At 38.7% G+C, this 27,977-nt stretch overlaps 1 protein-coding gene across 1 annotated transcript in view; it reads left to right on the plus strand.

The window, feature by feature from the left end:
* Positions 1-205: 205 nt before the first annotated feature.
* iars1 (isoleucyl-tRNA synthetase 1) overlaps positions 206-27,977 on the plus strand; it is a 49,480-nt gene continuing 21,708 nt past the window's right edge. The window contains exons 1-23 of the mRNA XM_079482774.1: positions 206-297; positions 1,089-1,212; positions 1,745-1,901; positions 2,135-2,254; positions 7,124-7,206; positions 9,026-9,143; positions 9,224-9,371; positions 12,225-12,312; positions 14,236-14,296; positions 14,455-14,550; positions 15,278-15,400; positions 17,536-17,627; positions 18,446-18,544; positions 21,153-21,279; positions 22,141-22,214; positions 22,382-22,576; positions 22,975-23,061; positions 23,179-23,262; positions 25,217-25,361; positions 25,635-25,755; positions 25,920-26,011; positions 26,612-26,689; positions 27,739-27,860. Of these exons, the coding sequence (XP_079338900.1) occupies positions 1,094-1,212; positions 1,745-1,901; positions 2,135-2,254; positions 7,124-7,206; positions 9,026-9,143; positions 9,224-9,371; positions 12,225-12,312; positions 14,236-14,296; positions 14,455-14,550; positions 15,278-15,400; positions 17,536-17,627; positions 18,446-18,544; positions 21,153-21,279; positions 22,141-22,214; positions 22,382-22,576; positions 22,975-23,061; positions 23,179-23,262; positions 25,217-25,361; positions 25,635-25,755; positions 25,920-26,011; positions 26,612-26,689; positions 27,739-27,860 (2,429 nt within the window). The 5' untranslated portion in view covers positions 206-297; positions 1,089-1,093. The remainder of the gene's footprint in view (positions 298-1,088; positions 1,213-1,744; positions 1,902-2,134; positions 2,255-7,123; positions 7,207-9,025; positions 9,144-9,223; positions 9,372-12,224; positions 12,313-14,235; positions 14,297-14,454; positions 14,551-15,277; positions 15,401-17,535; positions 17,628-18,445; positions 18,545-21,152; positions 21,280-22,140; positions 22,215-22,381; positions 22,577-22,974; positions 23,062-23,178; positions 23,263-25,216; positions 25,362-25,634; positions 25,756-25,919; positions 26,012-26,611; positions 26,690-27,738; positions 27,861-27,977) is intronic.

Here is a 27,977-nt window from a genome sequence, read left to right on the forward strand (position 1 = left end):
TCAGTGTTGAAATACACAAGACATACAAAACAAAAGAGAGGAGAAAAGCAAAAGAGAAACTAAATATAAATATACTAAATAAAAGTGTGAGGGTCCTAATCTAATAACAAAAACATATCCAGCATAGAAACGAAATAAAGGATATTTTTATTTGTCGCCATTGCGCCAACAGCCAAATATATTTAAGTTTGCAACGTAGCGGATCGAGACTTTTATTTTGAAAGCTTCCGGATCGTTAATTTCTCGCTGAGTTGCATCATTTCCTCACTCTCTCTGTTCACCGGACAGGATTCGCATGTAAGTGTGTAGTTGTCACTTTGCTCACTTTATTATAATATAATAAATATATGAAATAAATATTTATTATTATTATTGTTTACACTAACATATATTATCACTGATATCTGCCGTAAATAGTTCCGTATTTAAACCCAAACTGTAGATGTAGAAATGTGTTTGTATCATGAGATGTTGATAGATAGTGTCTGTCTTCCTTCTGTAATGACTCACACTATTAAAACAGTAACGTTAGTGCATTTCATCATTCTCATCCAACAGTCGCAGTGAGGCTTTAAACCTGTTCTTGTTGGAAACAGTTTGGACTAGTTTAGCTTGTCTGGTCTGGTCTGGTTTGACAAAGTGATTCTTTATTTTCCTGCCACAGGACACTTGCCATATAAATGACAGTGAAAGTTTATTTCTTATTTAATGTTTTAAACATCTTTTAGTCTCTGCAAACACTGAGGCTGCCTGTGTCTCTCAGATATGTGTTTACAGTCTCAGAATGTGGTTTAATGTAAATACTGCATAACGTTGAGTTAAATTGTTGTACGTTAAGAAAGAAAGAACACCAAAAACGGCATTTTTGATTTGATTCAATTTATTGTTTCAATTTATTGTCATTACACACATACAAGTACAGTGCAACGAAATGTATTCAAATGTATTCTATCAGAATTCAATCATGCATTGAGTTTTATATCTTTTTGTGTTATTTACAGCTACATTGCATTTGTTGTTGGTCATAAATGGGGCAAACATTGATCATTTCTGACACTGATAGGCCTATATGTTGTTGTTGTGTGTAGTCAGAATGGTGGAAGCAGTCCGAGAAACCATCAACTTCCCCACGGAGGAAGAACGCATCCTGAAGTTCTGGGAGGAGAAAGACTGTTTCCAGGAGTGTCTCAGGCAGTCCAAAAACCGGACAAGGTGACACTGAAGATCATGAATATGTAGAAACTACAGGACACCAATACGTGCCGTATAGGGCTATAGCAATGCCAAGGTCATGGGTTCGATCCCAGGCGATTCTGCATAGTCAGAAACAAATGTATATTACAATGCAATGTAATTCGCTTTGGATAAAAGCGTCTGACAAATGCATAGATGTCTAATGTAAATGTAGGGATATATATGTATAGGGGATATATGTTCTGAAGATAGATAGTTAGATAAATGGCAAATAAAGAAGACTCATTTAGGCTAGAATTAGTTTATTTAGAATTTTTCTTTTTAGAAAGAGTGAATGTGCAACTTGATTTGTATACTAGCTGTGACACATCATCTGTTTCTCACGGTGTTCCTATCTTCCATGTTTAGTCAAGGTGTGTCTTTAGATGTCTTGGAATGCTGTTTCACTTTCTGTCCATTGTTTTCAATCACACAAAAGGTTCATGTTGTTAAGATGTTATTGTCTTTAGACAGAGATAGCAAGACAAAACATGTGTTGTTTGTTATTCAGGTACACGTTTTATGACGGGCCACCCTTTGCCACCGGCCTCCCTCACTATGGTCATATCCTGGCTGGAACCATCAAGGACATTGTGACAAGGTTTGCCCATCAGAGCGGCTTTCATGTGGACAGAAGGTTTGGCTGGGACTGTCACGGGCTGCCCGTGGTAAGAACAGATCACCAATATAGACAGATTCCATGAATTATATATAAAAGGCAACACTGTTGTACTTAGTTTTTTATTCCTAAAGTTCATATTTTTGGATTCTCATAACTTTTTGTTGGAAATAAACACAAAAGTCCCAGGAAAAGCACCATCGGTTTACATAGTATTGTCAAGACCCCTACGGTCTGCCAAAAATATAAAATGAAAGTGATGTCATTATTGTTGTTTTTCAGGAATATGAGATTGATAAGTCACTGAACATCAAAGGACCTGAAGATGTTGCTAAAATGGGGATCGCAGAATATAACAAACAATGCAGGAGCATCGTCATGAGATATGCCAATGAATGGGAGGTATGTGTGTCCGCAATGACATCAGAAATGATGTGATTATTTAAGTTCCCACATGACTCCAGGCCTTTGTGTTGAAAGCATCTCATTTTTTAGATGTGGTTTAAATGTGCTCATTAGAAATTTCTTAACAGGTTTTAGATCTCCAAGCTTTCGATTCATAGGTTTCGTTATAGTGCAAGGGAAGAGAATAAAGGGGAATTGGAGAACATAAGACTGACCTGCTAAAAGTTATTGAACTTGTTGCAGAATGTCAATAACAAAAATCCTCTAAAACCATAATCATTTAGAAGTTTACACATATAAGGAATTGGTGATTTTATATTTCTCAGTTTGACATCTTGGGATGACAAGTTTTCCCTATTTCCTCATATGGCGACCTGTAAAGTTTTCTTGTAGAGGGGTAGCCAGTTACGGAAGTTGGACTTAAACAATCTTCGAGCAAAGTCAAGACATGTTTGGGTTCGTCTTTCTGCAAGTGTACACAACCCTAATGTACGAAGGGCTGTCGAAAATTCTGAGGATCTTTGATCAAGCATAATTCTACAGGCCCGTTTCTGCACACGCTCCAAACCTTCTAACTTGATTTACTGTAAATGAACTATGCCAGACAAGAACGGCATACTTATAACCTGTATAAATGGAAACCATTTCAGGATCTTGAACATCAAATCCTTTCAAACGATGAAGGGCAAAGAGCTTCTTGTTGGCCGAAGTCTGCATATGGTCAACTTGACTGTTCCATTTGAAATGACTTTGAATAATGACATCATAGACTTTAACTGTGTTGTAGACTTCCAAGGTCTTGTGATCAATGGTGAAAGCTGGCCAAGCTGTATGCAAAATAGGGGGTAGAGCGCTTATACATGTGCTTTGAGACACATCAAGACAAGCAATATGGCGGAAAGCGCAATTACATATGTAAAGCCCTGTCCAACCAAAACCATACACGTGTTTTTTACATTCGAAAACATCAAAATCAATAAGTTATAGGCTATTTTCTACCCGGCTTTTGAGGCCCAAATATGTTTTACTCGCATAAGATTGCTGTGCCATTCCTGTCACATTCAATATTGACTGCACAGCACTGCTTTTTAATTTTAGTCTCTCCGCAAATCCAGAGCTTGAACGTCTTTAAAAATAAACTGCCGGAATCCAAAGCAAGGTTATGCAGCGACTGTGTTCTTTCACAACCAGGTACTGCCCAATATTTAGAGATCTTTTTAACGGCATGTTTATTGCTTGTTCGCTCTATCTGGTCCTGCGGCAGTTGTGTCACTTCAATACTGTCATTCGCGAACCAGTGGGCAAGGCTAGAGAAATAGTCGTGGACTTTTTTCTGTGGAGGCGGTGTTCAAACTATCTATAGATAGGTACGTTCCAGGACCTGGCGTTGGCTGGGCCTGGTGTCAATAACAGTTGTTTTTTCAGTAACCAGGGCGTTTGCAGTTCTGACACTTAAAGAATGTTTGCTTGAATACGATTCCCTCTTATATAACAAAAGTTAGGGTTAAAGGTGATGTCTTAATTCATCGCCCCTTTAAACTTCCTTAAATTAGCATTGACAATTTTTACTTAAAATATTTCTTGTAAATCTCAACTTAAACATTAGTGTAATCAAATTAAATATAAAGCCAAAGCTATCTGCCCTTGCCAGGGCATCAACATTCTGTCTAGTTTCATATAGAAAAACAAGTTATAATGATAATTGATTTTATTGCTTGTACTTATAAGGAGAACACAATTCCTTTAATATGAGTGGGTCTTTTGGGCCCGTCCTTTGTTGTTTGATGATCATTGTAAACAAATATCTTTATTATGCTTCTGCTCCTTTAAGAGCGCTCTATACAGATCTAATATACCATGACGGGTCCGCTTTGTTTCCCAGTTTTTAACGTTCATAAAACTGACTACTTTTACATGGACTGGATATGGAGTAATTTCGTGTTTATTTGTCAGTTTCAGAGTAAGAAGATGTGAATGAGAACTCAGTTTAGTAGTTTGTGCACTGACTCTCTAGGCACGCATGTTTAAACATGTTTTTTGCTTTTGCCTTACACTGCATACAATACACGCAACACAATTAGTTATTGTTGCGGTTTTGTATATAAGCAAATGGCTGAAGGAATGGAGACAAAATGGAGTGCTTTGTTTTGTCAACTCCGCGGTTAGAAAGAGATTTAAACAAAATGTCCATGTAAGAGTGTGGTACCTTTCTGTCATGATCACGGGTGTTGAGACACGGACAAGAGGACCCAGGTGCAGACAGCGGGTAAGGGGTTAACAGAAGACTTTAATAACAAATATAAAACAAACATAACAAAACAGGGAAATATAATAACAAGACAGGACTAAGACTAACTACACTGAAACAACACTTAAATTAACTTTTGACATAAACTACAAATAACTACAAATGACTAAACGGACACGCACAAGAACTCACCAAACAAACCACAATGAACCAGCACAAGACAGAAGACACAAGGGCATTAAATAAGGGACTAAATCAAGAGGGGAACAGGTGTAGGGCATTAATCAATAACGAGAGGATGGGAACAGAGACAGAGACCGGAGAGAGCGTATGGAAGGCCATAAGGGACATAACTGCACACCTCCACACAAGACATGAGACTCTGTCATGATCCTGCCACTAAACCAAGAAAAATATGACATAATGCGGCAGAATCATGACACCTTTCCATTCAGTACTGGTGTTCCTGGTTCATGTGCTCACTTCAGCAGTCTTAGGCCAACCCATATTCTCTCATTGGTATGATAAAATGATCGTTTAATGAATTAATGCGTTAACGAGAACTTTACACCTCTTTGGGTTAAGTTTTATTTTATGCTCCTCCACCCAAATATCCAAGCTATGTGTACACTTTGAAGGTGGTGATCATATCTTGGCCAAAGTCATATCATCCAGATACTCCAGTGATCCACTTCTTCCAGGAAGGCACTATTTATTAATGCTAAGAACACTGTCTGTCCAAGTACTGTTCCCTGTGCAACTCCACATGAAGGGTAATCCCAGTCAGACCAATGGCCATGATACTGTACTTTCTGATCGATCTGTCATAAAGCTTCAAATCCATGGTCTCATTCATAGGGCCAGGAGGGATTGGACTGCCACAAGATGGTCCACAACCCCGAAAGCTTTAGCAAAGTTGGTTGTAATTACTGTACACACTGAAAAAAAGATTGCTTTGTACATATAATCCATTAGACTGACTAAACTATGAGTTGTAGAATGATGTTCTCTACTGCCAAACTGCATAGGGTCTAGATTTGGTGTAATATCATTCAGAATCCAATGTGCTGCGGACTGCTCACAAATCTTTGAAAGCTGAGCTGTTAATGAGATTGGTCTCAATTCCTCAAAGTTTGAAGACGTTTTTGGAATAGGGACTACAATAGCCCCTTTCCGTTGCCTAGGGACAACCCCTTCATCGAAGGAACTATTAATGATGTCACAAAGGGGTATTAATTTCACATGCAAACTCCTTTGGTATTTTTGGTGGGATTTGTCACAGTTAATAGAATAGAATCTGTTAAAAACCTTTCCCACTGATATAGTAGGCATGGGAAATGACGCTGGGCAAGAGGGTAAGACTGAGAGGCAGTAGGGAGTAAGACGCATTAACAAACTTTGTGTTGATTTTATTCTCAGATGATTAAAATCTCCTAGAATGACAAGGCCGATGTCTGGGTATGTAGTCCATAACCAGCCAGATGAAGATGTTAAGTACTCTTTGAGTTCATCCTGATGTGTTGACCGTGGTGGTGAATCGCTGCACACACAGTAATCGAAGATATATGCCGTAGGAGCCTTACTGGTCTCACTTTCACCCACAGACATTCAAGATGGTCAGGAACTTTAATTGGAGTCAAAGGATATGATGGAACATTGTCTCTAATATATAATGCAATGGCTCCTCAACGCCAGCTAGGTCTACGTTTTGAGGAGAGGTCACCCGATATGGGTTTTTCTCTGGCCGATGCCGACTTTAAGAAATCAGGCCAGCGGATGGCTGATATATGAGGCCGATTTTCTTTTTTCCACCTGCATCTCATAAAGTCTAATTAAATCTACTTTATAAGAAGGGATACAGAAAATTGCTTAAATTAAGCATTTATTGAAGACATGTTTCTTCAAATCAGTGCACTTGATTGAGAAAGATAAAGTATTTAGCATAATAGCAGGTTTTCCCTTGGCAAGCAACACTCCAGATGTTGGTGTCGTTAATGTTTCAGTACTGAATCCATTAGGCTTTCAAGATGTTGTTTGGCTTTTGTCACAAAATCTGTGTTGTAAATAAAGTTGAGTGATTTTTATGAGGTAATCACTCTCTGACTGCATCATCTGTTAGTGATGTATATCCTGATGTTTCAGACACATTCTTTCTGATCCCTGTTGACTGTCAGTGGAGTCATGCTGTTGTTATTCCAAGTAAATCTCCGAACAGTATTATTGTGGCAGTCTGTCTTTTGCTCCAGGGCACAATAGTGATAGGAGTCCGAATATCATCTCAGTAACCTTCCAGTGTCATAGACATCAGATTGTGTTATCGTCTAAAGATCATGACTGGTTTAACACCTTTCTTTTTGCTTAAAGGGACTGTTTTATAAAAAAATAAGAATTCTGACATTATTTAGACTTTATTGGGTCTTCTTAACCCTTAGTATTGTTTCTGGAAAACAAATAAAGAAATGTTGAAGAACAGTCTGTCTGAACTCTGAAACGTGTCTGTAAGAAAGATGGAAAAAAGTCATCATATGGTTCAGAACTGACAGGATTGAGAACTCTTTGAAACCGTCTAGTGAATATCTCATACACACTGTAATCTTTTTGTTTTCTGTTATTTGCAGACATCGGTAAGGAGAATGGGCCGTTGGATTGACTTCAAGAACGACTATAAGACTCTGTACCCGTGGTTCATGGAGACAGTCTGGTAAGCTCTGTCACAGTCCTGTTTTATATTCACATTATATCACCTGAAACAGCTATGCATGCTCAGTCATTGTGTCTACTGAATGCACGATACAAAAACATGATATAGAGAATGTGAAGCTGACATCACGCCCTATGTTGCAGTGGCGCCGCCATCTTGGGAGGATCATACTCCACTGCTATTATTGTTTTGATATGTACCGTTACTTGTTTTGTTTGATATATCTAGAAATCCAAGGTAAAAGAACCGGGGCTTTCCCGAACGACTCTGTGTAATGCTATTGCAGTTTTTAACACAGCAAGACTGACCTACCATAGTATTTCCTAATCAAACAAGAAAAACAAAACACTGCATTGAATACACTAGCAGCGATCCTCCCAAGATGGCACAACATCAGAATCAGAAAGAGCTTTATTGCCAAGTGTGCTTGGACACACAACAATTTGTCTTAGTGACCGAAGCTTCCAGTGCACATACAAGTTGAAAAAGTGAGGCACAGGTAATAAAATGTAAAAATAAATATATGAGAGACAATATATTTTTGACAAAAAAAGGACAATATTAGACAAAAGGACAATAGGCAGTATATTGTATGTACAGATGTGCCATATACAAATTATAATGTGTTATATACAAGTTATGTAAGGGAATGTTGATTGCTGAATATTACACCAATAACATATGTACAGTTTAAAAAATATGAGTATATATAGTTGTGTATTGCAAATGTTTTCATTTCACAGTAGAACATTTAATTGTTTATGGGGTAGATGGCGTGAGGGAAGAAACTTTTCTTATGTCTGGCTTTGGTGCGCAGTTCAAAGAGAAAGTGTGCAGGGTCGCCAGGTTGTGAGGGGTCTAGAGTGATTTTGCGAGCTCTTTTACTCGTACAGTTCTTGGAGAGTGGGGAGGGTTGGGCCAGTGATTCGCTCAGCAGTCCAGACTATCCGTTGTAGTCTTCGGAGGTCAGTTTTTGCAGCCGAGCCGAACCAGACAGTTATGGAAGTGCAGAGGAATGATTCAATGACAGGTGAGTAGAACTGTAAGAGCAGCTCCTGTGGCAGGTTGAACGTCCTCAGCTGGCGAAGGAAGTACAGCCTCTTTTTGACAGTAAGTCAATGTGAATGTCCCACTTCAGGCCCTGTGAGATGGTGGTGCCCAGAAACCTGAATGACTCCGCTCCGGCCACAGTGCTGTTCATTATGAGTGGGGTTTCTCCTAAAGTCCACTATCATCTAAACTGTTTTTAAGGTGTTTAGTTCTGGGTTGTTATGACTGCACCAGACTGCCAGCTGCTCAACCTCACTTCTGTAAGCAGACTCATCACTGTACTGGCTGAGGCCAATAACTGTAGTGTCATCTGCCAACTACAGGATTTTGACAGAGGGGTCAGTAGAGGTGCAGTCATTGGTGTACAGGGACAAGAGCAGTGGACCGATCACAGAGGGGTTGTAAAAAGCTGACAAACAGGATCCTTGCATAATTCCCTTGTATGTTCAGAAGTTGTAGGGTATAATGTTGACTGCGTCATCCACAGACCTGTTTGCTTGGTAAGCAAACTGTAGGGGGTCCAGTAAAAGTCTTTCAAATGATTTCATGGCCACAGATATAAGGCAACAGTTCTGTAATCATTAAGTCCTGCGATTTTGGTTTCAACACAGCGTGACGTTGCTTCACATTCTCTATATGAAAATGAATAAAAACCGAGTTTTGCAAATTAACTTTGCATATGTTTATGCATTTTTGAAAATGTTTGGTAGTAAATAGACTAATCTGATTAAATGACATGACAAAATATTGAATAAATATTGTGTTTCAGGTGGGTTTTTAAGCAGCTGTATGATAAAGGGATGGTGTACAGAGGGGTGAAGGTTATGCCCTTCTCCACCGCCTGCAACACACCTCTCTCTAACTTTGAGGCTAATCAAAACTACAAGGTCAGTGCTTTTACATACTGCTCAAGTGATTTTTTTTCCTTTTTTTGCCGATTTCTAAAGTGTTATAAATTGATCGACAGGACGTTCAGGACCCGTCTGTGATCGTGAACTTCCCTCTGCTGGAGGATGAGAAGGTGAGCTTTATCGCATGGACCACCACACCATGGACACTGCCCAGCAACCTGGCTCTCTGTGTCAACCCTGACTTCATCTACGTCAAGGTCAAAGGTAAAGATCAACATATTATTATTGTATTGTGACTGTTAATCAATACACAGTTTTGCCATTGGTCACTAAATGTTTGACACAATAAGTAAATAGTCCAAGGATGAGTAATAAAATAATTATAATACATTTGGACATTTTTAAAGTGATTCTGTCATTGTTTATTGACTCTTATGTCATTTCAAACCTGTTTGACTTCCTTCCTTCCGCAGAACACAAAAGAATATATTTTGAAGAATGTTGTTAACTGGCACCCACTTCATTGGTTTTGTGTCGTATGATAGAAGTGAATTGGGTTGAGTGCTGTTCGGTTACCAACTTTCTTCAAAATGACTTATTTTGAGTTCTGCAGAAGAAAGAAAGTCAGACAGCTTTGAAAGGACAAGAAGGTGAGTAAATGATGACAGAATTTTCATTTTTGGGTGAACTATCACTTTAACTGATGTAATTGATTGTTTTTTTTGTTTTGTGAAAATAGCTTCACTTTTAGAAAGATAAAATTATGGAAGAGATAAACAGAGCCACTGCTAATCCTCTCTTCACTCAGATTCTGATCTTAAACAACTTTAACATAAAAATCAGAAAATCACGTGGTGTAATTTCAGGCGACCAACTTCTTAAGGACTATAAACGGTTTCATATAAACAACATAAACAAACGTTACTGGGAATGCGTTTTTTTGTGACCCCACCTTAACTTCCGGTTCACATTCACACACAATATAGTGCCTGTAGATTATTTCTGATTACAATCAAAAGAAACCAATGATAGCAGTGGAGTATGATCCTCCCAAGATGGCGGCGCCACTGCCACATGCAACATAGGGTGTGATGTCAGCTTCACATTCTCTATGTTGCTAAACATTTTTGGTTACATTGTAATCATTAAAATATATGATACTACATTACAAATTTTTTTTGCTTTCTTTTTGGTTTTCTTATTTTTATGACGATGCTTCTTCTGACCTGAATGAATGGCTGTGATGTGAAATTTTGTGCATTGTTACTAGTGTTGAGTTCTATTGTCTATAGGCATGCTGTCAGTAGCAATAACTATTTAAGTGTATTAGTGTAAATATCGTAAGTATAAAAATACTTTGTGAGTGTCACAAGCGTATATGGTGCTGTTGAGTGACTGCTGTGTTTTATTCTCGGGTTGTGCTGTGATAAATTCAATGCTATTTGGTCATTGAATGTAGAATACGCTACTAAGAGGGTCACAGAGTACATACGCCGTCACGCGTCTCCACTTCAACGCAGAATATGTGGGTTGACAAGAAATTTCCAATGAGGTCACTTAAAAAGAGCCTAATCTGTAAAAATAGCACTTTGTGGTCTTTTTTTAAACATGCGTAGCTTTGGATCTCCTCTAAAGATCCCTGAATAAAAGCTTGACCCAGTTTGTCCTCAGGACTCAGTGTCCTGCAGCGGCTGACAGGGGGCGCTGTGAAGCCGCTCATGTCTTCATCGCCGGCTTCTGCTGCATGAGAGAGACGCGCAGAATACCAATGCAGCATCAGTACCTCAACATTTCCTCCCCATCATTTCCCATCATGCCTTTAGGGGAGTGCCATCTTTTAATGATGTATTCGCTCTCTCCTGTATATCTCTGCTGTTAAAGCTTTGCTTGCTATTTAGCAGACCATATAAATATCTGTTTTTATGTTTATCGAGAGTGCTAGGTTAGTTTATGATGGACAGTTGTAAGCCTCAGACTTAATAACTTAATACAGAGTTAACGCAATCAGTTCTTCTATAATAAAATAACAAATAAAGTCATTAGATTCTGCATTTCACCATGCAAGAAAAATGCAAAATGGAGTATGAATGCACACTTTTTCTTTATGACTTAATCTTGCTTGTGTAAAGAATGCAAATGACTTTTGTTAAATATCCTGTCTGGGTTTGATGTATTGAAAAATCAAGTGTAAAGAGGTTTGCGGATAAACAGCTGCTGTGCGTAGGGATAACTGTAGGTAGGTGGATAAATGGTAGATCGATGGGTTCATATATGTGCGAGAAGATGGATGTGTAGGTAGTTAGAGATAGAGGGAGATTGATTCCTGCGCTGTTCAGTGACACGGAATCTGAACCTCCAGTGAAACACAAAGTTCACAACCAAGGATTGTCACCCATCACCATTCCTATTAATATCAATCAAACTGGTTGCTTTGTTTTGATTCAAGCCATAATAACAAACAAATACAGCTAACTAACACATTAAAGACACGATAACATAGAAAACATGATGTTTGAAAAATAAAATCAAAACAGAGTTATCTCATTATGGAACCAAACTCTTATACATATAAGAGTTTATTGCTAAAAAGATGTTTTTCAAAAGTCATGTTATTTATTATGTTATCATGTCTTTATTGTGTTAGTAAGCTGAATTTTTGTTATTATGGCTTAAATCAAAACAAACCAACCAGTTTGATTGATATTAATAGGAATGCATAATAAAAAATGATTTTAGAAGAGTTCTCATTTTGAAAATAAACTCTTCATATATATATCTATCACATAACACATTCTGTTGTGTTTTTCCTAAAAAGGTAATAATAAGGTTGTATTTGTTGTTAACATTAGTAAATACATGAAACTTTGGATTATGCAACTTTTGATATTAAACACAAATTATTAAGTAAAGAAAATAACATGAAGATAATTAGAAACTTAAAATACTGTAGTATTGTTCATTGTAAGCTCATGTTAGCTTATGCAGTCAAATCATTTATGTATAATGACATTGATATGTTTGAACAAATACATATATTGCATTAAACAACAGGCTGCTGAGGGCATGAATTAAAGAAGAGCTGCTTTAACGTTAGAGTTGTGACTCTTTATCATTCAGATAACAGCTCAGAGAAGATCTACATCATGATGGAGGCGAGGCTGATCGCTCTCTTCAAATCTGACAGTGAATACACCATCCTGGACAGGTGAGTTTGCTGCACATGTCGTGTACAGATTGTGGGGGAATGCTGTGCAAAACAAACACCCTTTTCAAAGCGTCTGGTTAAGTCTCAGGCTGTTAAGTGTTAAGTGAAGTATAAAACTTCTGTTGGCTTATTATTGATGGAGGCTATTGACTGTTAACATGATTTGAAGCATTGGTTGAAGACGAGAGAGCAGTGATGTAAATGAAAATGTGAGAAATTCTAGTCTTTTACAGTGTTTCCACTAGGCTTTTGTGAAACTGTGGCCCTTGATGATGTCACACGCCAATTAACATATTTGTGACGTCATCACATAGTTTTAATACAGCAATACTTCCCACCACAAACCCGAAAGTAACGTTTGGATTGACTAACATTTAAATTATTTAGTAACACTCATTTTACTAATGATTTAGTAGCATTAAAACATTACAAGTGCCTTTTTACATTAAAAGAGCACTGTTCCTTTAATTATTTCCAGGTTGAAGTGGGAATTACTGAATATCCGAGAGCGCATGAAGGCAGCAAAAGTTGCAACTACAGACCCGTTTCGTATTTACTCTCTGAACATTAAATACAGCGTGTCGCCCAATAAAGCCGTTTCCACTTGAATATCTTCTGTTTCTGTTGTCAGTTTGTTTTATAACCAAGAAACTTCGCTTAAAGAGCGAAAGCCAGGTTTTAGGTTTCCATTTAGTGTCTTTGGCTTCTCTCTGCCTTCTGCCGCTCACTCGCAGATGCGTTTCATGCACCAGCAAAGCGAGACTACTTTTTCCAGCTGAATGAACGGTTTATCCAAAAAGACGCTAGGTTTGTCATTATATGCGTCTTCTGAAGAAAAGCCTCTAAACTAATGAAGGAGTTGCAAACTGGGCAAGAATGGCCGGACAAATTATGGATGAATGGGAAACAATGCATCACTGAAGTCAGGACCTTTGGCGTTGTGGCCCACCATGGCCAAATGAATATAGCGGAAACAATGCTTTTACATGGCAAGTGTGGAAAAGAAAGTCCAGCATGGTCTACACCCATGAAATGTTTCTGTGTCTTGAAGTGATTCATTAGAGTTGTGTCAGTGCTGGAGTTGTCTTTGGCTTTATTTGGCTGCTGTGTTTGGGAGGGATGTGAGAGAGGTTTGTTGTACAGCGGGAAGATAACACTGTGCTGAAGTATTGTGGGATTAAACCCTGACCTCCTCTTATCGATGAATATCTCTCTGTATCTGTGATTAATGTTCCTCGGCTCTTCTGCAAGAGAGACTGCGACTGCAATGACAGACTCTTATTTCCACAGCACTTCTTGTGCGATAGTGTCAGTTATTTAAGGGATAGCCTATAACATATCTTTCGAAAGATAGATCGAAACATTCGATTCATATATGTACGATTTCATGTTTATGAAGTGCTGTATGTCAGCATTTTGTTCGATGAATTCAGAAAAGTTTGAAGATCCCTGCATCCTAAGAATAAAACAAAACAGCAAGATAATAGAATCAATATAATAACTTCTTAGGCCACTTTATATAATATCCAGTGTTTTTGTACAACACATTGGCCCTCATTTATCAAACATCGTACGCCAGAAAACTGCACGCACGCTTGCTTCCACGCAGAACTTGGCATTTATCAATATGGACGTGAGCTGTTGCCCGATATGGGTCTCAGTTCGTGTAAGTTTTGAGATGAAAAATGAATGCTGGTCATGTCTAACCCATACTCAAAGATGTTTTCACTATGTTCGCCATTCGTTTTGGTCTTTTATCTTGAAATAAATGGAAAAAAACCTCAACTCCTGTTAGTTAATATTGTTTGTATTTATCATAGGTACACCCTTGTAAGCTTTGATATCTTATAAAGGTGAAAGATCAGGTTCCTTCTCTACTCGCTCTGTTGTTGTTGTTGAGTGATGTTTGTTTTTTTCTTATAGATTTCCTGGCAAGACCCTGAAAGGCAAGAAATACAAACCTCTGTTTGAGTATTTCATCAAGGTAAACACTGTAATGCCGTCGTTCACTTGGATCATAAATCTGTTCAAAACATAGTTCAGACCCAAAGCCTTGTCTTTTAGTCTTAGTTGAGATGTGACACACACAGAGCTTCACATGAAATATGAATTAGTTGTTTGTTTATTTTCTCTCTCGCTCAGTGTAAAGAGAATGGAGCGTTCACTGTGGTGGTGGATAACTATGTGCGTGATGATGATGGTACAGGAGTCGTACATCAGGCCCCGTACTTCGGAGCTGTAAGTTATGCATTAAAATCTCACTCATCCGTTATTATCAATTTTTTTGTATATTGCACGCACGCACATTCCTTTGTGAAGGTTTCTGATTCTAAATATTTAAAAAATGCTAATTGTTTTTACAGTCACATGATGACTCATGGAATCAGTCGTGAGATACTTTTAAGGTTTTGTAAGTTCATTTCCAAGAAATAATATGAAGCAGTCCAAGCATGAAGATGTCCTTGAACAGTATCAGTCATATAAGAAAACGCGAGGGTCACCTAAAGCAGTGAAGTGAATTATTAAAAAGAGTCACAAGAAGGAAGCTTTTGGAGAAAACTAATATCGCTTTTCATCTGCTGTTTGCCAGAAGGCTTGCGAGAAACTCAGACAATTCCACCATCTGCCGTGACCAAACTGAACTTTGCTCTTCATATATACGTAGCGTTTGAAGCAGACCGGCATCACATCTCCTTAGCAGCAGAAATGGCAAAATTCAAAACGGAATATACTTAACAACAAAGATTTTTTATATGTGCTTACGGTTATGGATGTTTTTAACCAAATACCCAAAACAGTGTTGAAAACTGTCTCTGTGTCGTATCCAGAGAAGATGAGAAGACACACACACACACACACACTGTCCCGTGGCTGTCCTGTCTTTATTTTCGTAGAATTAGTAATCTCTCAGGTAAATCCCTGTTTACTGAAGTGTTGTTCGGATGTTGTGTTTCTCTGTTTACAGGATGATTACCGTGTGTGCATGGACTACAAGGTCATCCAGAGGGACTCGGTTCCTGTTTGCCCTGTGGATGCGTCCGGCGTGTTCACTTCTGAGGTCACTCACTTCGCTGGTCAATATGTCAAGGTATGGATGCTGTCGTATTCAAACTTCATCATTTGCATCCCCTCTTGTCATTTCAAACCAGTATGAAGATCTTTTGAAAAATGTTGGTAACAGAAAACTGTTGGTCCCCTTTGACTTACTGTAATAAAGATCCATAGAAGGGAAGGAAGGAGGCGGGAACCGGCGAACATTTGAAGACCAAAACTTTAATTAAATAAACAATAAACACGGAAGTAACCAACCGACAGCCACCTCACGGTCGACTGCCGGCCATAAAACATACACAAACTAAACATATGTCCGGGCCCGGTCCTCTCTCGTCAACAGTCCTTTTAAGCTCCCAATCTCCTCCGTGATAAGATGCGGGACCGGTGCGCGCACAGCCGCTTCCACTTATCACTCACGCCACCGGCCCGGCGTCACGGCTCTCGTCCCGCCTTCCTCACCACACTTACATTTACATTACATGTATTCATTTAGCAGATGCTTTTATCCAAAGCGACTTGCAAGTAGGAGAGCATATAAACATTTTGTCAACACACTAAACAGTACCGTTAGTTTACAAGGCCATGCTACTAGGAGGATTAAAGCTGGAGTAAACAAGATTTTTTTTGTAGACACAAGACAGATAGACTTCTATTGTATGGACACAAAACCAAAGCAAATCAATGGGGACAAAACATTTTTGCTTAACCAACATTCTTCAAAATGTCTTCTTTTGTGTTTGCTATACAGACTGCGAATAACAAACGTAGAATACCAACAAAAATTTAGAGCTGTGTCCAACATAACATACTATACACCATGTAGAATACTAAACGGTTTTATACTAACAGGAAGTATATAGTTTCCCAGACGATCGCACAGTGTGTGTGAATAACATCAACCTGTACATTGTACATTTAATGTAGTTTTCAGGTCCAGCATAACAGTCTTCCTCAAAACGAGAATATAAATTGATCTCTATATGAGCAGGCAACATGGACAAAGGGACTGTCTGCAAAGTGACTGTTAATCCGAAAAAGCGCTGCTACAAAATAGTCATTAATAACTTCAATGTTACACACAGTAGTGTCACCAAATTCAGATTACACATTAATGCTCTCCTGCTGAATTTAAGCTGGCTTTAGTTATACAAAAGTATGTAGCACTGAAGTGGAGTGAAGTTAATGACTAAAGTCAAACTAAAGGACATTTTTTGTAGCCTAATGATCTTTGGGTTTTGCACTTTACAGACGATCCCTTCGGTCTTGTCTCAGCCGGCTCCCGCCTGCGATTATTACAATTTATGGAAAATTAAATTGAAGTTCATTGTTTACGTTACATAGAATGAGGCGTCACTTGTGTTATAAGAAGTTATTGGTCCGGGAATCAGCGACTATAGACCAATGAGCTCGTCTAAAACTCAGCCAGCTGGACATTAAACATAAAGTGTTTGTCCGAACTCGCCAAATGATTTGCGACATAATGCAAATATGTTTGCGAGAGAACACAAACGTTTTGCGAGATAACACAAAAGCCCTCTCATATTTATTTCATCCCATGTCCTTAAAAGGGCTCCGTAGAGGCGAGAATCGGAGTCCACTCCAAATAAACGTGGAATTAGGCGACAAGAACGCTGATAACAGGAGTTCAGTCCAGCGGGCGAGATTTAACTGAGGAACACAACGCCGTAGTCATTTTAATCTCACTATTTTATTTAGTACCTAAGAAAAATACTCATTTTTATCTAATTATGTTACATACTCTTTTTCATATCGTTTTTATAACTACAACCTTTGCATTTCAAGTGATTCAGAGATCATGGTTTCACTTAATGGTGAATAAACGCCAATGATGAACCGAATTGGCGTCTGCCGGATGAGGTAACCATAGCAACAGGACTCTGCTTGAGTGGCTTGGCCATAGTGTAATTCATATACTCGTTTTCAAAACCTCATCCAGACAACATTTCCAAGCATAAAGGAGGCATAGTTTCAACCACTATGCCAGACTACCAAAAACTACAAAATCTAAGTAGCATTTGCATTTATGGATGGGACCGTCATGTCCTGGGTTTAAGAGACTATAAGATTCCCTCAGCTGATATGTGATTCTTTAAGTGTCGTGCTGTATTCGTAGCGAGACTTCATTGTTTGTGACCTTGATGCTTTCAGGACGCCGACAAGAACATCATCAAGTGGTTGAAGGAGAACGGGCGTCTGGTGAACGCCAGCACTTTCAAACACAACTATCCATTCTGCTGGAGGTGCGTAATACAGATCAGATATCACAACTCGCAGTCATCTGAAGAAAGGAGTCAAAACCTGAGTAGCGCCTATTCAAACACATTGTGAATTTTCAGGGTGATTCTGGTATTCAGGTATCGTCGCTCACCTGGATGGGACAGCATTAAACGGATAGTGTGGGCTGTAGAAAGGGGCCTGACAGGGCAGGGACATTAACATATTGCGTTCAATAGAAGCTCTGCTGTTTCAGCAGCACAGATGACCATGAGTTTACAGACAGAGGTCACAGCAAAGCCTCACAAACCCCTCTGAAGAAGACCAACTCATGCAGCGCTTACGCCATCTATAAATCACTGGCTCATTGACTCTTATGAGATCGGACTCTCTCACCACATTGCTGCGAATCGACAGGGGTGATTATGGATATTGAAGGGGTGTGTCGGTAGAAATGGGCTGAGGATATTGACAGCCCATCCGTGGAGATTCAGAACATCGATGCTGAGAGGCTTGAGCGTCTTTTCTTGCCTTCACAGCTAAAATTCAGGCACACTCATGGTTTATAATCATAGCATGGATACGTCAATATGCTTCTAGAAAATTCCTCAGTGTTTTTTCCGATCTCCCAGCAGCACAGATCCTAGAATCTGTTGCCCTGACGCTAGCTTTTTTCATTTTTAACACTTGGTCAGTGAATTAGCATTTAATTGAGCAGAGAATACTTGAGCAGGCCAAGCTAAATCTTGTTTTCAAAATGTTTTTCTTTTCGAAACTCAAATAAATGATACACTTGGCTTTGACGGACACTGATGATGTTCATGTATGTTTTGACCCGTCACAGGTCGGACACGCCTCTGATCTATAAAGCGGTGCCCAGCTGGTTTGTGAGGGTGGAACACATGGTGGAGAAACTTCTGGACAACAACAGCAAATGTTACTGGTAAAAGTCATCATGCTTTCTGTGTTAAATCCTGTGTATTCCACACCCTAAAGTCACCTAACTGCACCAGACAGCAAATCTGCACCTTTCAATTTCTCAACTAGTAAGATGCTCCACATGAATACAAAGTGAAGTGTTTCACATGCTTAACAGAAGCCTTATATTTTATTATAAGATACGCGAATGTGCAAATACTGCATACTGTGATTACTTACAAAGATTCCCACCAAAATAAATGTTAATATAGAATGTGAAATATTAATGAAATAGTTGGATATCAGATTTACTGAATCGTTTTTTCAGGCTGTGAGTGTGAGTCAGCGGCACTGCTAATGGTTTTCTGAGAGCACAATTACTTTAAAGTCGTCCATTATATCCTGCGCAGTATAGAAACACAGGGAAAAGGCTGTGTATGGTTAGTAAATATTCTGCGTGTCATGGGTTCTCTTGTGTCCGGGGTTCTGCTGTGGTTTGAGCAGCGGTACGGTTCACTTTTACGTTGCTTTAGATTTGTAAATGGTGATAGAGGTTTTTCAGGCCCTTTAATCTGCGTTCTTCCATACTAATAAACTACTTTGAAGCTAATAGCCTTCTTCATTATTTCACAATGGCTTGTTTGTGGCCGGCCGCGATTCACCTCAGGGAAGCATTATTGTTGACAACCTCTTTCAGAGATTGACATTTCATGAATATTTTTCATCAACGCATTATTTTACCAAAGATGTTTCATATTAGATGTCATGGCGGAGAGATTTGCCTTCCCTTGATGTAGAAATGACAGACTTCAGAGTATCACACCCTCTCCGATCTGCGCTCCACACAAAGCTGAACTGTTTAAATAGCTTTCTTCCTTTGGCTTGTTGAAGAAAGGTGGATGGTGTGAAATAGCCTTAAATCTAGCGCTAGACAAGGCTGTTATAATTCTACATTTAGTGCAGAGATGAGAGAGAATGGAGGAGCAGAGGAATCATTAAATTGATGTATTGGGTGCCGAGATGGAACCTAAATAGAAATGCCTCTTCGCATTGAGAATTGATGAAGTCAACGGTGGTCTGATGAAACTTCACTGCAGTTCATACTGAACAGTTCTCCAGGAGCCGTGTCTGTGAGAGAGACAGCTGGACGACGCCCAAGAGGACATTTCTAATGTATTTAGAGATGGGTTATTTTAAAGGGATACTTCTCCTCAAAATGAAAATTCTGTCATCATTTTGTTGTTCTAAATCTGTATAAATGTCTTAGTTCTGATGAACACAGAGAAATATGTTTGGAAGATTGCTTATAACCAGACAGATCTTGCCCCCCGTTGACTCCCATAGTAGGAAAAATGAATATAATTTGTTTTGTTCTGTTGTACACAAAATAAGACATTTTGAAGAATGTAGGACAGCAAACAGTTCAGTTCCTAATATGGGAGGCAAAATCTGTCTGGTTATAAGCATTCTTCCAAATATCTTTCACTGTGTTCATCAGAACAAACGCATTAATACAGATTTGGTCTCGAAGGCGAGTAAACGATGACAGAATTTTCATTTTTTGGTGAAGTATCCCTTTAACTCATTTCATTACTCAAGAAAAAAGTCCTTCCCTTCTAATAATAGTAGCAATGTTATTATGATCAAAGTTCCCACAATCTTCGTAACAGAGTTTGGTAGGATTCCATTTTTTTTAAGTCTGTTTGAAAAGATTTATAGGTTTTCATTATAAATCAGCTTAAGGTGCAAGTGAATGTCATTTACTGTTATACATATGGGTTTTGTTTTTGGAGCTGCACACAAATGTGACTATAAATGAATGAAGTCACAACTGGTTGAGTTGTAGGTTCGGGTTTGAGCTGTGAGACAGTGTTGTGTAAATGATGAAGTGTAGCATGTGGCAGTTCAGGCAGGCCGTCGTCTTCATTGTGGCTGAGACATTGCATCAGAATAAAGTGATGGTGTCTTGAGTTTGTCTCGCTCAATATTTCAAATCTTGCCTATGAGTCAAGGTCCATGAATCATTTAAGCATCATGTTTCTGATATAGATGTGTTTTGCTGTGATAGATCACATCCTGTATATTACCCATGTGAGGTGCCAGTTAAAGATTCCAGACGTGTTGTAAAAAAAATGTATTTTGTAGTTTTGCCGGAAAACGAAGACACCTTTGCAAACGTTCATAAAATCAACATTTCTAGATGTATTGTGGTCGTTCCAGTTCATAGTTTCAACTAAATCAAACCTCAGGAGGGACAAAATCATCCAACAGCTATGTGAAAGACTGACGGCATGACACATGAACACTGTGATAGAAATCCGGGTTATCACATAACTATTTTTCCCAAATACATGTAGAAATATTACTTTAAAGTGAACATGAACTTGTTTTTTTTTGCAGTATTTGAGATCTGAAAATAAATTATCGTATTTTGGCCGGTTTCTCCAGTGTTCATTTTCTGCAAAAATTTGGGAGAAATATTCTTAGTAGTTCACAGAATAAAATCTATTTGACCTTAACACACACCTATAAATATTAAATTCAGAAAAACAGAACTCATTTTGAAATGATCTCTTAACTGTATTCCGCGGCTGTAATGTATGAGTATCCTTTGGGCTCTGTTTTGTACCCAGGGTTCCTGAGTTTGTGAAAGAGAAGCGTTTCGGCAACTGGCTGAGGGACGCACGAGACTGGGCCATCTCCCGGAACCGCTACTGGGGGACGCCCATCCCGCTGTGGGTCAGCGACGACTATGAAGAGGTCAGTGATGGATGGAGAAGTTTTTTATAGGGCAGACATGAGAACAACGTTTTCTTTGCTTTTCAAATGTAACATATTTATGAAGAATAATATAGTATTTAAATAATAGTGTTTCCGCTTATTGTGAATGTTCTTATAAACTATAGACATAACCCTGACGTCACTTGCTTTCTTTTCTTGAGTTCCTCTTTTAATGTTCTTGGAAAGATGACCGTGTGAAAGATTGAGAGTGGTTTCAAACGCAGTGTTTAGTGTGTTTTACTTGAGGGAAGTCAGAATTGGGTTGTTGGCGTCTTTGCCCGCAGAGACGCGCTTCTCTAAAAGAAGGACGACCTGTTTCCTGAAAATAGCATAATGAGTTGTTTCTCTGGAGTGCCGCTGACTCCCCGAGCGTCGCGGGGGCAGAAAGCTCAACTCTCTTGCTCTCTGCCGATGCGCCTCTATCTGGGCCATATTACCTGAGCCTGGCGTAAAACGAGGACAGCGGTCCAACCTTGCCGCTCACTTTTAGTAACACACTTTTGTAGGAAACTTCACTGGCCACCTGGTGAAAGCCAAGGTTGTTCTGCTTTGTGACCACTGGGCAGTTTTACTAAACTGTTTTGGTCATGCAACATTAGTCTTCAAAATGTTTAATGCAACAGACATAAATCATACCTCAAACCTGTTTTTTTAAGGATGCTTTACATCTGCTAGATGATAAAGAAATTGATGATAAAACAACAGACCCAACTCGTATCTAGACCATAAAATCTTGGTCTCACTCTTTGAACTAAAGCACCGCATCACGTCTATCTTTTTGCTTCCAAACATCTTGCTGACTGTCATTCTGCTGTTCTGGTTTTGGCTGTTTTGGTTCAGGTGGTGTGTGTGGGCTCCATGGCTGAGCTCGAAGAATTGACGGGAACCAAAGTTACTGATCTTCACAGAGAGAGGTGAGTCACCATCCACACCCTATTCTCTAAAAACACATGAGTTGTCCTCCTACAATTCATCTAGTTGGCGTTAATATAACATGTTGTCATCCTCAGATCCTATGAGATGTGTTTTTGTAGTTCTTTAAGGCTGAAGGTGATTGATGGGATGTTGATGTGTGTTTTAGCATCGACAGTCTGACTATCCCGTCTCGCTGTGGAAAGGGTCAGCTCAAGAGGGTCTCTGAAGTGTTCGACTGTTGGTTCGAGAGCGGCAGCATGCCGTACGCCCAGATACACTACCCGTTTGAGAACAGGCGGGAGTTTGAGGACACCTTCCCAGCAGATTTCATCGCTGAAGGCATCGATCAGACCAGAGGATGGTGAGGAACCAGCAGTCATGGGATATGTTGTGATATACATGCAAAAATTTAAATAATTTAATCATTTATTCACCTTCATGTCTTTCCAAACCTGTGTGAGTTTCTTTCTTCTTTAGAACACAAAAGAAGATCTTTTGAAGGGTTTTGGTAACTAAACAACTCTGACCCCATTGACCTCCATTGTATGAACACAAAGCCATTGAGACATTTTTCGAAATATCTTCTTTTGTTTTCCACAGAGTCATATACAGATTTTGAACCACATGAGGGGGAATAAATGATGACATAATTTTAGTTTTGGGGTGGACTATCACTTGAATTGCAAATATGAATGTTGACAATGGGTTTTAAAGTCTACATTGTTGATCCACTAACATACATTGTGTTTATTTGTTTAGGTTTTACACTTTACTTGTGCTTTCAACCGCCCTGTTTGGAAAGCCTCCGTTCAAGAACGTGATTGTCAACGGTCTTGTTCTTGCAAGGTAATTCTGTAATGTTGGGTTTTATAATGTTTAGCCTGTCCAGTACAGAATGCGTGTTTATGATCCAGTGACTGAGAAACACTCTGAATGTTTTGTCCATCTGTTTTGTGTATGCAGTGATGGGCAGAAAATGAGCAAACGAAAGAAGAATTACCCCGATCCAAATGTGATTGTGCAGAGCTACGGCGCTGATGCACTCCGGTAAGCACAGCACACCACAAAACAACATAACCATCTACATATTTCTAGATGTTCGTAACTGTACCTCACTATATAAATCGATGTGCCATTGTAAACATACCCCCTGAAGCAGGCTTGTGACATGGTCGTATGGATGATAAATACTAAATTATTTAGACCCGTCCATCCATATGGTGCAGAACACACAGAAAACAGTGACATCGACCCACAAGGCTCCCCTTTTAAATCCCCTTTTTTGCATTTGATTATCTGGTGGCTAAATGCAAGAAGTGTGTATTGATCCAAACACACAACAGAGTACAGTTTAAGCAGTATTGACGCATGTGCCAAATTAACTTGAAACCATATAAAAATGTGCATCTAATTGACATTACAGAAGTCATTCAGTGAGGGATTTGTTTGCTTTAGTTTACAATTATGTATATGTACAGCACTGTATATTTTGCGATATACAGCATGACAGAAGCTAACACCACTATATTTAAATAAACAACTATTTTAGGATTTGTTACAATTGATTCTTCGATTAAGCTAAAAGGAAATCAGTAGTTTCAAGTGAAATGTAAACGCTTATCATGAGTCAAGAAAGCAACAACTACACAGACGTGTAGTACAAAATATTAGATGTATATTTAATTAAAGGTTCATTAAAGAAAAGAGCCAAAACATACACCAATATGTAACACAACTGAACAAAACATAAATCGAAAGAATATACAAAAGGAAAGGTCCACGCCCCTCGACAAGAGAAAACCCCTCTCCATTCACCAGGATCCAGTTCCTCTCAAATACCCAACTCCCGATCGACATCAGGTGCACCCAATTTACCTGTAATAAGAGAACACAACCACAAAGAAAGAATAACCCGTAACATAGAGCTTAAAGTCCCACTGAAATCAACATTTATTCATGACATATTGCAGCGTAATTGTAAATAGTCTATCAATGTGGGTCATTCTCTTTTTTTAAATTCATTATCATAATCTTCAATTGAAATCTAGTGACTCCTCCAGTCAGTTCACCTTTCATAATGCAACTGCTGTTTTCTTACATCCAAACAATTTGCAGTGAAAAACAATCACAATTTATGTTTAACCAATTTAAATACCAATTTGAATACTCTACTCTATGGTACTTCTGTTGATAGTACAAGTTACAGTATTTCTGACATACCTTGAGGGTTTTGTCTGTGATTCTGAGTTTTGTGGGGGCAGAAGCTTACCTTTTGAATTACATTGGACAGAAATAGCACTTGAGCAGCTTTTCCTGTAACTTGCGTGTGCTGTTCTGACCTCAGCAGGGTTTACATCATAGGGACACAATAGAGATGAAGTCACGGCTGAATTCACAGTCGATGGCCAATCTTTATGTTGTGGGTGTAATTCATAATCATCTTTACAAGGAAGCGAGAAAATGCTTGACAGTAAATGCTGATATCTACTGGGCCTATGACCAACATTGACTGTACTGAGTTATTTGATTTGTTGTTTGTTATAACTGAAGATGTGTAATTTGTTGTGATGTCTATAATATTGAAATCTGTAGTTTAAATTTGTATCTGCATTAAATGCAGTAGTAAGTTATTTTCACACGTTTCACAACTCAGTTGTTGCTTGACAAATCTGATTGTTTTTTAAAACTGTAGTTAATTTTATTATTGATTTTTATTTCATGACTGAAAGTCCGGTTCTTGTAAAGTCAGGAGCACAGGACAAGGGTACAACAATAAGATCTTTATGTAAGGCAACTGAAAGTGCAATAGCAAAATACATTTAAGGCATGGTATTATAGTGCCATTTTACTCAATTTAGTATTTTTTGGCCAAAAAGATCTTCTTTGATATAAAGTAGTAAAGCTCCTGATGCAGTGCAGAGTTTTATTCTCTTTTAGTCTTGATTTCTCTGGTCTTATTTATCTGGAGAATGGAGAATTTCCACTGTGTCTTTCCCACTAGACTGTATCTGATCAACTCTCCTGTGGTCCGTGCTGAGAACCTTCGCTTCAAAGAAGAGGGGGTGAGAGATGTGCTTAAAGATGTCTTGCTACCCTGGTACAACGCATATCGCTTCCTGGTGCAGAACATCCAAAGACTGCAAAAGGTACATGATCTGATCCGTAGCATCTCGTCAATGTCTTCAGCTGGTTTTTGATGCACTGACAGTTTAAAAAACAATACTTAGACTTCCATCCATTCCTTATAGTTTCTACATGATAAGTAATTCCTTACATTTTGGTCCTTTCTTCAAACGGAGCTGACATTTGACATCTGAAGATTTTAGATATAGTGCATGAGTTGTTCTGTGTCTACCAGTGCGTACAGATAGATGGATAGTTGAGTCCAACTTACTCTGTCTGGTAACTGTTTTCTTTAGGAAGAGGCCATAGAGTTTCTTTACAACGAGAAGACTTCCAGCTCGAGCGACAACATCATGGACAAATGGATCCAGTCTTTCTCTCAATCATTAATCCAATTCTTCAAAAATGAGATGGGAGGTGAGTGAGACCAGCTGTAGGTCTGAGATCATACACAGATTCTCACTGCACCAGATAATGATGTGTAACTCCTCCATGTAAAAGCTGTGACAACCTGAAAAGGATCTGACAACACAGACGGTCTGAAATAGATGATATCTGTTTTTGTCTGCTTGAATTTCCAGCCTACAGGCTCTATACTGTGGTTCCCAAGCTCGTCAAATTTGTGGATATGCTCACCAACTGGTATGTGCGGATGAACCGCAGGCGACTGAAGGTAGGCTGAAATGTGACTCATGCACAAACACCGTCCAGAGCATGCCTTTTATTATTGGGAAAACATCCCAAAACTTGTCAAGAACAACTGGTTCTTATGTCACCCGAAAATCAAAAAGTACGAATTTGCACTTTGCTTAGCAAAAAAATTTTTTTTGACATTCTGAATTCTGCTGTTAGTAAAATGTGCAACAAATATTTTTTTCATGATTTTATAATGGTAAAATAGTGTGATTTTGAGATTATCCCGACATGTTCAATGTGTTTTTGTGAGATTAAGAAGAATTTTCTATGATAGGCATTACGCTGTTTTTTTAAATTGCATTTACACATTAAAATTAAATGATGGTGTGCCTCAGGTGTCCGTCTTACACCCGTCTTTATTCTGAGACCACAACGTGAATTTTTCACCATAATATATCTCTATAATCAGTTTTATTTTGCCTTTCAATTTATTCTACTCAAATGAAGAATGCCTAGCTGTCACCTTATGCATACCACAGGCCTAAACATGATGGCATACTGTAACAATGCAGTGCAGTACACACATGTTATGTGGTTTTACATTGCTTGTAGTTTTAAGCATCTCTTTCTTTGTCAGGGTGAGAGTGGCACTGAGGACTGCATGCATGCTTTGGAGACCCTCTTCAGCGTGCTGTTCTCCATGTGCAGACTGATGGTGAGTCACTGTAATGCTGGTCCTGCATCCTTTTTCTTAAATAAAGACGCGTTCAGAATAAAATGTTCCTGTTGCAGGAGGCGGCAATGGAACAGGCCATTTCTCAGCGGGTAGTGATGAAATGATTAAATATATAGAAATTTAAAGCAATGCTTGAGGACGAATGATGCAATACTGAAATAAACTTTTCCATTTCAAAATATTCTGTGATTTGCATGGTGCAATATCACCAGACTTTGCATGCATGAAGTTTCTGTGGCTAATTGCATTATGTTATTATGGGGTGGATGAGATGTATGGTTGCCTGGCAACTATACTTTTTTCAAAAACATGCCATATCAGAGCTGCTCTTTAGAGATTGGCGTCTTGTTTAGTTCTTCTTCATAGTACCGCAGTTTATTGACTAGTCTTCCTGAAGCTCGGTATGCATTTTCGGGAGATGCCAAATTATTATTTGCATATTACTTTAATAGGGGTTACTTAAAGTGAAAGCTTTGCAGTTGTTTATTTAATAAATTGAAACAACCCACATTTACATGAACAAAGTATTCTATTATGTTAGATAAAATATAAGTTTCCAATGCATTTAGACCTTGATAATTGTCTCTTGAGCCTTTATTGGTTGTAGTTTTTTTTTTTGGAGTAACAGTTCTCCACGTCTCTAAAGCTGGTCAGGTCCGTTCAGGCGTATGAGGTCAGAGCTAATTTACCACAGTAATTTATAGTTGACCCAAAAGTTAATTTGATAGATAAGCAGTGTCTTAAAAGATCAGTCAATGCCTCATTTCCCTGGCCAGTGGTTTTTCAGAAAGTATTTCATGTTAGAATGAATCCTTATAACAACAAGAACTTCAAAGTTATGGAGATCAGCCACACCATGAAAGACCATAAGAAACCAGAAAAGTCTCTTTATGAATGCTGGATATGAATATGATGTTCACAGTTAACCCCGACATTGAGTTTTCATTATAATATTCATAGAGTTTGCAGTCTGATGTTGAGATGGAGAAGTGAGATACTCAATGATTTTTGTCTTTGGTTGTGAATAGGCCCCGTTCACTCCTTTCATAACCGAGTTGATGTATCAGAATCTACGTCACCTGATTGATCCAGCGTCAGTAGAAGAGAAGGACACTGGGAGTATTCACTACCTCATGCTTCCACAAGTCCGGTACACAACATCACATTACACTACAGTTTCTACTTAAAAGTACTTTGGGTGATTCCCTCAGACTTCGTTTCAAGATGTCCAACATGAAGAATGTGATTGCACTTAGAAATGTATTTA

Source organism: Barbatula barbatula, assembly GCF_947034865.1.
Source record: "Barbatula barbatula genome assembly, chromosome: 20".
In the NCBI taxonomy this organism is placed as follows: domain Eukaryota; kingdom Metazoa; phylum Chordata; class Actinopteri; order Cypriniformes; family Nemacheilidae; genus Barbatula; species Barbatula barbatula.